Source organism: Belonocnema kinseyi, chromosome 2 (genome assembly GCF_010883055.1).
Source record: "Belonocnema kinseyi isolate 2016_QV_RU_SX_M_011 chromosome 2, B_treatae_v1, whole genome shotgun sequence".
Classification (NCBI taxonomy): Eukaryota; Metazoa; Arthropoda; class Insecta; order Hymenoptera; family Cynipidae; genus Belonocnema; species Belonocnema kinseyi.
In genome coordinates, this window is record NC_046658.1 from 596,198 (window position 1) to 605,711 (window position 9,514).

Genomic DNA, 9,514 nt, shown 5'->3' on the forward strand with positions numbered 1-9,514 from the left:
TTGAAACCTATGAAGATTATTTAATAAATTTGGTAACAAAACTAGATGATGTTCAATCGTTTACAAGGAAAAATCTTATTGAGACAAAGGAAAAATCAAAGTCTTAAGATGATCAAAAAATTAATCCGCAAAATTTCAAGGTAGAAGACAGCGTTTTCCTGTTGAAGGGTGCAAAGCCTAGCAAACTAGCAGATCAATATACAGGACTACACGAAGTCTTAGAAATTCTAGGTAATAGTGAAGTAATAATATATCAATCTAACCGTATATCCTCCTGGTTAAAACGATGAGGACTGTAATCGTATATCTAACATTGCTCATAATTTTGGCGATACTAATGACAGTAGTATACATCGTGGTATATGATTATGGTTCGAGAAGATCAAATATAACCACCATAAAAAACAAATCTCGAGAAATTGTTGACGTTGTGCATTTATTATCAAAATCCAGAAAAATATCATTTAAGTGAAAAACACACAAAACACTTCTACGCAAACTACAAATAAGTAGTTATGTATTACCTGTTTTATGTAACCCTAATTCAAAACACTATACCACTTATAATGTTTCCGACAAGCACAAAGTCTCAAAAGTGCAGGTGCCATATCCTGTGGATAAAAAAAACGTCTAGTTTATACCAACCGGATAAAATTAGAAGCGCATTAAATGTATAGATTATATGCTACTTAACACTCAATGTGTACACTACGGAACAAATACATAAAAGACCCACATTCTGATCTTATATGAATAGAGGCAATCTCACGTTATAGCACTACAGACAAACTAAAACATTTCCTCTCGATACATATATATAATTTTTTGAAATTCAGAAAATAAAAGCTGAGATAGCTTATATTGTACAAGAGACATTTGGTTTAGACCTTTTTGTATGAATACTTAATAACACTGTTCACACCTATTTGTAATACGTATACAAATCAAGAATATTCGTAAAAAGTACGTACAGCAAAACAATAAATTCTTTTCATTCAACGATATTAAATTTTATTGCCGGCGGTCTCTTTTTAACTCAAGATTTGTAGATGTAGTTTTACGAGCGAAATTCTTTTCCACGCCTTGAGTTTCTCACTGACATTTTTTTCTCTCCACACATTAAGATTAGTTTTAAAATAAGAAAGTTTAGAACTTCATATATCCTGTAACCAATAATATAGTATTAATTATATATTCTATTTAACTATTCAATTGAATATGATCTTTCCCAAAACCCGAATTTTCACTTGAAGTTATAAAGTTGACTCGAATATGGCGATATCATCCCCATACTTCAAGTTTGAGGGGGACGAGACGTCATGTTTTTGTGATCATACGGCAAATTATATGCCACAAGTTCTCTCAAATTATGCCAAACTACACATACTAGGTGATATATCCCCCTAACAAATTTTTTTTCAAAGCAGCTCGCTTCTAAAAATGGCACTAAAAGTAAATCTTTCATTATATTAACATGTTTTACTCATCAGCCATAAGTAATCATTTCAGGTTGGATTGATTTTCGGTAGGTATAATTAATATAAATGAATAATTTTATAATGATTTCTTGTGCTAAATTGTCTGCTCTTTTCGAATCTCAAGTCAGAATTTAAAAATTTTGTATCATAGAATTTACACAACCTCTCAAACATAATAAAAAAATTTGTTGGTTTGACAATTTTTACTTTTTTAATCCTTTGCGAGTTTTTATCCATTGACGCAACAAGAATGATGGCATTTAGTTAAGGGACGAGAGCCGGTAAATAGAATGAAGTTCGCTACGTTCGTTACATAAGCATACCCGAGAACACCATGTAGTTTACTTTTTCACTGCGCCTCACTTTTGTCACTGAGTGCATTTACTTCTTTCACTGCGGCTCTCCAGTTTTTCACTGTTGCCCGGCAACGTCGGTTTCAAATAACAACAAGAAAGATGGGTTCTGAATATGATCATGAGGAAAATATTCACAAATTTTGTGCACCTTGTGGTCAAAAAATAAAAGTTTCTAATTATTCATCAGAATTTAATGTCACAGATAAAATCGACGATCTTATAAAAGAACAACTAAATAAAGAATTTATTAGGCACGACTCTAATTTTCCTCTAAGTATTTTCGGCACATCTCGCAAAACTTTAAGTGAAAGAAAAAAATAGCCAGTACATTACTAAAAAGAAAAATTGATTCTTATGGTGATTCTAGTAGAAGTGATATATCTTTAAACTTTTGTACTAATTTTGACTAATTTTAGTTTTTACTAATGAAAGCTTACAAAATTTTAAATTAAATACTAGTGTATCAAATAGAAAAATGAACAAGTTGACAAACTTCTTAAGAACAAATGCAGGAAGAAACTCCATACCAACTTATTACAATAAACATGTTTCTGAAAATTCAAGAAATTTAGAGGACTTTTATAATGATAACAGAATCTGATTTTGATGTACACAATTCAGAAATAAAACAAAAAAGATTTGTTATCTCGACAGATCCTGAAAAATTATTGGAATACATTTTAGAAGAAAGAAATTTGCGAGACGATTTTGCAGTCAAAGTTATGCTCGATGGAGGTCAAAAATGTTTTAAAATTTGTAAGAGTGTGGCACCAAAAAATTATGTACCTGACAAAAAAAGAACTCTTTATTCGGAAGGTGGATCTTCTTCTAAAAGATCCAAATTAACAAGCGCTGAACGTCCGCTATTACTTTGTGTGGCACCAGAAGTAAAAGAAGCCTATGAAAACACACAATTTTTATTTAATCTCACCAGTATAAATATAATTCCTTTTAAGTTGGTTTGTGATTTCAAAGTTTTGCTTATTGTTAATCGTCAACAAACAGCTTCGTCGATGTACCCATGTCCCTATTGCTTTATCGCTAATATCATAAATAAGAAAAAACTAGCTATATATCACCACAGTACTATAAATGTTCCACTTCTTGAGGAAGACGATTCCATGTATGTAATTGAAAAATGTGTGATTTCAGAATTATATATCCTGCAAGGTTTCGTAAATTACATATTTTGGAATGGTCTCGCCCCTCTTCTTGGAAGAGAGAAAGCACTGATATGGCCAAAAAACCTACATCTAATTTCTAAAAACTACCATAAGGAAATTTTTTAGGGTAATGCCTGCCGAAAACCATTAAAGGAATTGGACGCAACTACAAGATCCCGAAATATATGAGGGTATGGGATATTTTGCTATTGGACCATACATCGCTACTTTCAAAGCTATGGATAAGATTGTGTCTTCTTGTTTTTCAGTAGAAAAAGTTACCACAAATTTAGATGATAAACTTAATGAATTAAGGAAAGATTTAAAAGTACACAAGTATCTGTGACGCTTACAAGCCACGTACTTTTAGAACATTTAAGAAATGGTTTGCATTTTTTGAATAATGAAGGACTTGGATTATGGACTGTGCAAGCTGGAGAATCAGTCCATAGAAAATTCATAAAGTTTAGGCGCACCATAAAGTAAATTCTATGAATAATCCTGCGTATGCTCAAAGATTGAAAAAAGCAGTGATCGAGTTCTCTTCTTTGCGTGTCTAACGTATTTGGCTTAAGGATTGAATATCTACATCTGTAATTGAATTGATTTAATTACAATTAAAATCATTATTCTTTCAACAAAAATTGTTACATTTAATTCTATTTATTATATGTTGTTAAACTTCAGTATAATTGAATTTTAAAATTATATTACATTTAATTTTGTATATAATTTCCTTTCTTCGAATACGTGAACCTTGCAGTGCAAAACTTTTAAATTTTGACTTTAAATTCGAAAAGACCAGACAATTTCACACAAGAAATTAATATAATATTATTCATTTATATTAATTATACTTACCGAAAATCAATCCAACATAAAATGCTTACTTCTGTCTAAATGATTAAAACATGATAAAATAATGAAAGATTCATTTTGGTGCCATTTTTAGAAGCAAGCAGCTAGGATTTCTAGATTAACGGCTTCTTAATATGTGAAATGCGTTAAAAAAAACAACCGGAACAGTTTCTTTTGGCATTTTTGTGCCACCTATACGTCTTTCAACGTCACCGTTATCAGACTCGAACGTGGTATTTTCACTCTCACGATTCGAGTTAGTGGGGCGGAGATGCTACGTCGTGACTTATTTAGCTCAAATCATTTTATCTCTCTACAAATATTTTTAGGAAAAGTAAATCGAATATATCAATCACTTTCAGAATAGGGTCAGAATAGGCCGAGTATCCGACAAACTTTGTAACAAATTATAATTAAGTATGTGTATCCCCTTCATTTAAAAGGTGGAGCCACATGCGGGGAAAATATTATATCACTCTACAAATTTTGTTAAACCTCGAAATGTTTTCTGAAATTCGTCTATTAAGCTAGAAAAGACACGTGTAATCAATATGGAGGCGGAGAATACAACCTCGAGATGCTTCCTAAAATTCATATATTAAACTAGAAAAAGGCACGTGTAATCAATAAAGATGCAGAGTATCGAACCTCGAGATTCTTTCTAAAAGTCGTCAACAGTTGGACAAATACATTAGTCAGGAGGAACGAGTGACACGTGTAATCGATGTGGACTCGACATACATCCCCTCCTAGAGAAATATCTGATTGAAGGATGCGTACCTAGACACGCATCTTTTCTTAGACAGAATACTCGAAACACCATCAGCATATAAAATAATTCATTTTTGGCGGTTGGAAATCACTTTTGGGTCTGAGATCAGTCAACGTTACAACGACTCTTTGTATATTTAAGCTCACTTATTTTCTTTCCTTCTAACTCTTGGCTGTTTTCTCCTTTCCTCCAATACATAAGTTGTATTTTTTCAGAAAAAAACCGTGGGTAAAGCGGAATTCACCATCCTCACTTCTGCATTCCAGTATCAATTCACTTATAATCAAATCAATTTACTCACGAATTGTAACTTGTTTAAGGATACTTAATAAACTTAATTAATTGTATGTAATTTTGGGTTTCACCAACAATCATTTGGCCTTTTCCTGTTCCCTTAGTCCAAAGTCTTTCGCTCTGTAGATACATCAGGAGAGTGTATTATAAAATATAAATATTGAGCTGTTCCGACATTTAGGACGTAACAGAATCGAAATTTTTTTTATGCATCGGCCGGGAAACACTCAAAAAGATTAAATGAATCCCTATTACACAGAAAGACGTACTCAAAGTCAAACCAGAGCGCAAACCGATTCCGGGGATTCAAATACCAATCCTAAAGTTAGACGCGGTATTTCATTTAATTTGGGAGAAAACTCTAAATGCAAGGTATTACACAGTCCACCCCTTTATAATTCTGAATCTAAAATTTCGGATAACAATTGTTCGGAATTTTTGTATAAAACCCTGACGGACACTAGTGATTTATGTTTTGATAAAACCAGTGTAAATTTGAGTGCATTAAATAAAAGTAAAGGTAATCAGACTCGCGGTCTCAATCAAACTCATTCAAATCAGTCTCAAAGGAAAATAAATTTTAAAATCAGGGACTCACCCTCTTTAGATCACTTAAAAAGTTTCCAAGTTTCGAACAAAAGCAGTATAATAAGCTCTAGTAATTTAAATACGGGTGAACCTCTGGTTAAATTCAGTAACAATCTCGCATTTGCAAACTGTACAATAATAACTGCAGGGAATTTTCTGGCTGACATTGACAACCAGTCCTATTACCCAAGACTCCCCATCTCCTATAAAAAAAACTTTTATGATGGACGAAGCTTGTCCCTTGCACATTTTATTGAAGGGTGCGAAGAAGCAAAACGGTTGCTACCTTCTAATCCTGTAATATAACAGTTCAAAAACGCTTTTTTGTTAAGGCAGCAACGAACCCTCCATTTCATTTCAAATCCGAAAAAAAGAAATTCCGTGATTTGTTTTATTTTTTTATTTTAAGGTTGTATGTAAAAAAATCAATCTCTGGTTGAATTCTTTGAAAAAAGAGCTATATTTGAATGAAATAATGATTTATATGATAAGTTAATTAAAAATTTTTTAACTATACCGATGCGGAGATAATTAATGTCAAAGTGGACTACTTTAACATGCAGTTCATGAACAGTGCATAGGCACTCTTCACATTTTAATTTATAGTAGTTACACGCACTGGTAGAGAAATTAAAAAAATGTCGGTATTAGTGTTGCTTGAAAATACAAATTAAAAAAAAATATATCAAGTTTTTCCACCGTGTAGTTTAATAGATAATTCATTGAAAAACATTGAAATTTTAGTCACTTTCAAACTAATAAACATAACAGTATCGCATAGCAGCAACATTGTTCCCTCTCTCCACCTTATCTGCTGTACCAAGCTATTCAAACGCACATGACAGTTGATCAGCCATGGTTAGGTTTTAATTACGACGTGGCACGATCTACGAATCTGTAGCTGACATAGTAGTGGTAACTATACGTATACACACATCCTACGAATTCTATGCCAGTAGCGCACTGAAATCTTCACCATGCGGGTCCTTGAAATTTTTTCAATGAAGTATGGCTTGACGGCGCCCCACGGAACTCTACTATTTGTACGGGGATGGGATTTGCATACAACCTTAAGAGGTGCCGGTTTTGACTTGAAGTTTCCCATGTAAAATGTATGGGGAAAACTAACCTTAAAATAAAAAATGTCAATTCATCACAAAATAGACTTTTTGAGCACTGTATTCTGGTATTTTTTTACTTAAAATTATTAATATTGATCTAGTGGAATATTTATTATCATTGGTCGGTAAATTTTTAATTATTCAAACAAATGGAATTTGCTTAAATAATTTTTTTTCGAAAATTTGTTGTTTTTTACCTTAAAATTATTACTATTAGTCTAATGGAATATTTAATAACATTGGTTCATTAATTTTTATTTGTTTAAAGAAATGGAATTTCTTTTAATATTTATTGTTTGAAAATTAGTTTTTTCCAACAAATTATTACTACTAGTCTAGTGGAATTTTTATTAACATTAGTTCATTAATTTTCAATTATTTAAACAAATGGAATTTGTTTAAATAATTTCGTTTTAAATTTCTTTTAAATAAACATTATTACTATGGGTCTAGTGAAATATTCATCAGTATTAACACAGGACCACAAACTGCCTAAGTCTGCAACATAAGTGGGACTAGGTGTACCTTAAGTTTTTGAGGTCGCTGAATCCGAATCAGATGTCCGTTTGATGCCATCAGGTCAGTTCAAGGTAAAACCTACAAAATTAATCGCTAACCAACTAAATCAGGGTACTTTTAGGTTTAAGTGGTCGCTGAATTCGTATCCGGTGTCCGCTTTACACTGACAGGTCAGAATAAAGGTCAGTTTAAGGTCAAACCTACGAAATTCATCGCTAACCAGCTAATTGAGGTAACTCTAGGTTTGAGTGGTCGCCATTCAAGAATGCTATAGTATCAGATACTTTTTAAATGAATTAAATTTGAACTCGCTTAATACAGCGTGAGAAACGCTTTAAATTCAGTTGAAGTGGTTTCAGTGTTACCCATTCTGAACCACGGTAAGAGACTAAGTATATTGCAATCATGTGAAGCGATTAGTTGAAAAGTTTAAAAGCATACCTGCAAAATGGTAATAAATATGCACCTCTGCCAGTTGCACACTTTGTTACACTCGGTAAAAAATACGATACTCTTCAGTTTCTTCTGAACAAATTAAATTACAATAGCCACAAATGGCAGCTCTACGGAGATTTAAAAATCATAACAATAAAGCTAGGTCTACTGAGTCGATTTACGAAATACAAGTGTTTTATATGCGAATGGGATAGCCGAGGCCGTTAGCAGCACTATGTAAATAATTGGACTCTTCGAGAAAATCCTAATCTAGGATCATTTATTATTATGAATAAATATTTATTAGATCCAATAAAAGTGCTGTTAGCACCATTACATATAAGAATCCACTTAGTGAAACAAGTTATTAGGACAATGAGAAAAAAAGAAAGTAATGCTTATAGTATGTTTTTGAGAAGTTTCCTACACTTGCCGATGCTGAAATAAAAGAGGGAGCATTTGACTATCCGCAAATGAAAGCTCTGATAAACGATAATGAATTTGAGCGAAGAATGACTAGTCATGAAAAACAAGCATATCAAAGCTTTAGGCAAGTTTCCTCCAACTTTTCAGGGAATTATAAACACCCTAGCTACAAAGAAATGGTTGCTAAAATGATTGAAAACTTTGAAAAGTTAGGGTGTTTGATAAATTTGAAGATCCATTTCTTGGATTCTCATATCGATTGTTTCCCGAAAATTTAGGTGATATGAGTGAAGAATAGGGAGAGAGGTTACATCAGGACTTTCAAGACATGAAGCATAGATATCAGGGTGTATGGGATACTCATATGATGTCTGATTATTGCTGGTGCCTAAAAAGGGATATAAAGATCGTTCATAAACGAAAGAGTATTCGAAGATCATTTGAGTTAAAAAAGACGCGTTCTTCAGAAAAAAATAAGTCATTTTCTAGAAGCATCACATTTTTATTTATATGTAGCATCATACTTGAAACATCAGATAAGCCTGGCGTTGGTACTCCTGTTTCTGTAACGGTTAAGTTCTGAAAGAAGTAGTACCTCTACGTGGTTCAGAATGGGTAACGCTAAAACCACTTCAACTCAATTTAAAGCGTTTCTCAGACTGTATTGAGCTAGTTCAAATTTAATTAATTTAAAAGTATTTAGTTGGTTAGCGATGAATTTTGTAGGTTTAACCTTTAAATGACCTTGATACTGACCTGATGGCGACAAACGGACACCGTATTCTGATTCAGCGACCACTTACACCTGAAGGTACCCTGATATGATTGGTGAGCGATGAATTTTGTAGGTTTGAACTTGCACTGACCTTGATACTTACCTGATAACGTCAAAGGACACCGGATTCGAATTTAGTGACCACTTAAACCTGAATTTACCCTAATTTAGTTGGTTAGCAATGAATTTTGTAATTTTCACCTTGAACTGAACTTGATATTGACCTGGTGGCGTCAAACGGACATCGGATTCGAATTGAGCGACCTCAAAAACATAAGATACACCTAGTCCCTCTTGTGTTGCAGGCTTAAGCGATTTATGGTCCTGTGTAATTAATTACTTATTAATAATTAATTTATCAGTAATATGTATGTAATACATTTCATAACAAAAAAATCAAAAAAAAAATCAAACAATGTTGAAAAATATTCCACCAGACCAATAGTAATAATTTTTAAGGAAAAAAAGAATGAACCAATGTTAATAAATATTCCACTAAACTAATAATTTTTAGGCCAAAAATTAATTATCTAAAAAAATTATTTAAACGAATTCTTTTTGTTTAAATAATTAAAAATCAACTAACCAGTGATAATAAATATTCCACTACACCAATATTAATAATTTTAAGGAAAAAAAGTCGTTCGGAGTGTCAAACCCATATATCTGATACGTGAAATTGTTCGTTGGATAATTCTCTACAGTCCCCATACTGTTTTCTACCCCGTG

The 9,514-nt window shown here is 32.4% G+C and overlaps 2 protein-coding genes across 3 annotated transcripts in view; one reads left to right on the forward strand and one right to left on the reverse strand.

Annotated features, from left to right (window-relative positions):
• The window catches only part of LOC117168109 (matrix metalloproteinase-14), a 518,894-nt gene extending 514,016 nt beyond the window's left edge, over positions 1-4,878 (forward strand). For both annotated transcript variants that reach the window (XM_033353498.1, XM_033353504.1), the window contains one exon: positions 4,843-4,878. In XM_033353498.1, coding sequence (XP_033209389.1) covers positions 4,843-4,859 — 17 coding nt within the window. In that variant the 3' untranslated portion in view covers positions 4,860-4,878. The remainder of the gene's footprint in view (positions 1-4,842) is intronic.
• The window catches only part of LOC117168110 (O-glucosyltransferase rumi homolog), a 165,346-nt gene that overhangs the window by 100,587 nt on the left and 55,245 nt on the right, over positions 1-9,514 (reverse strand). The gene's annotated exons all lie outside the window — the stretch shown is intronic.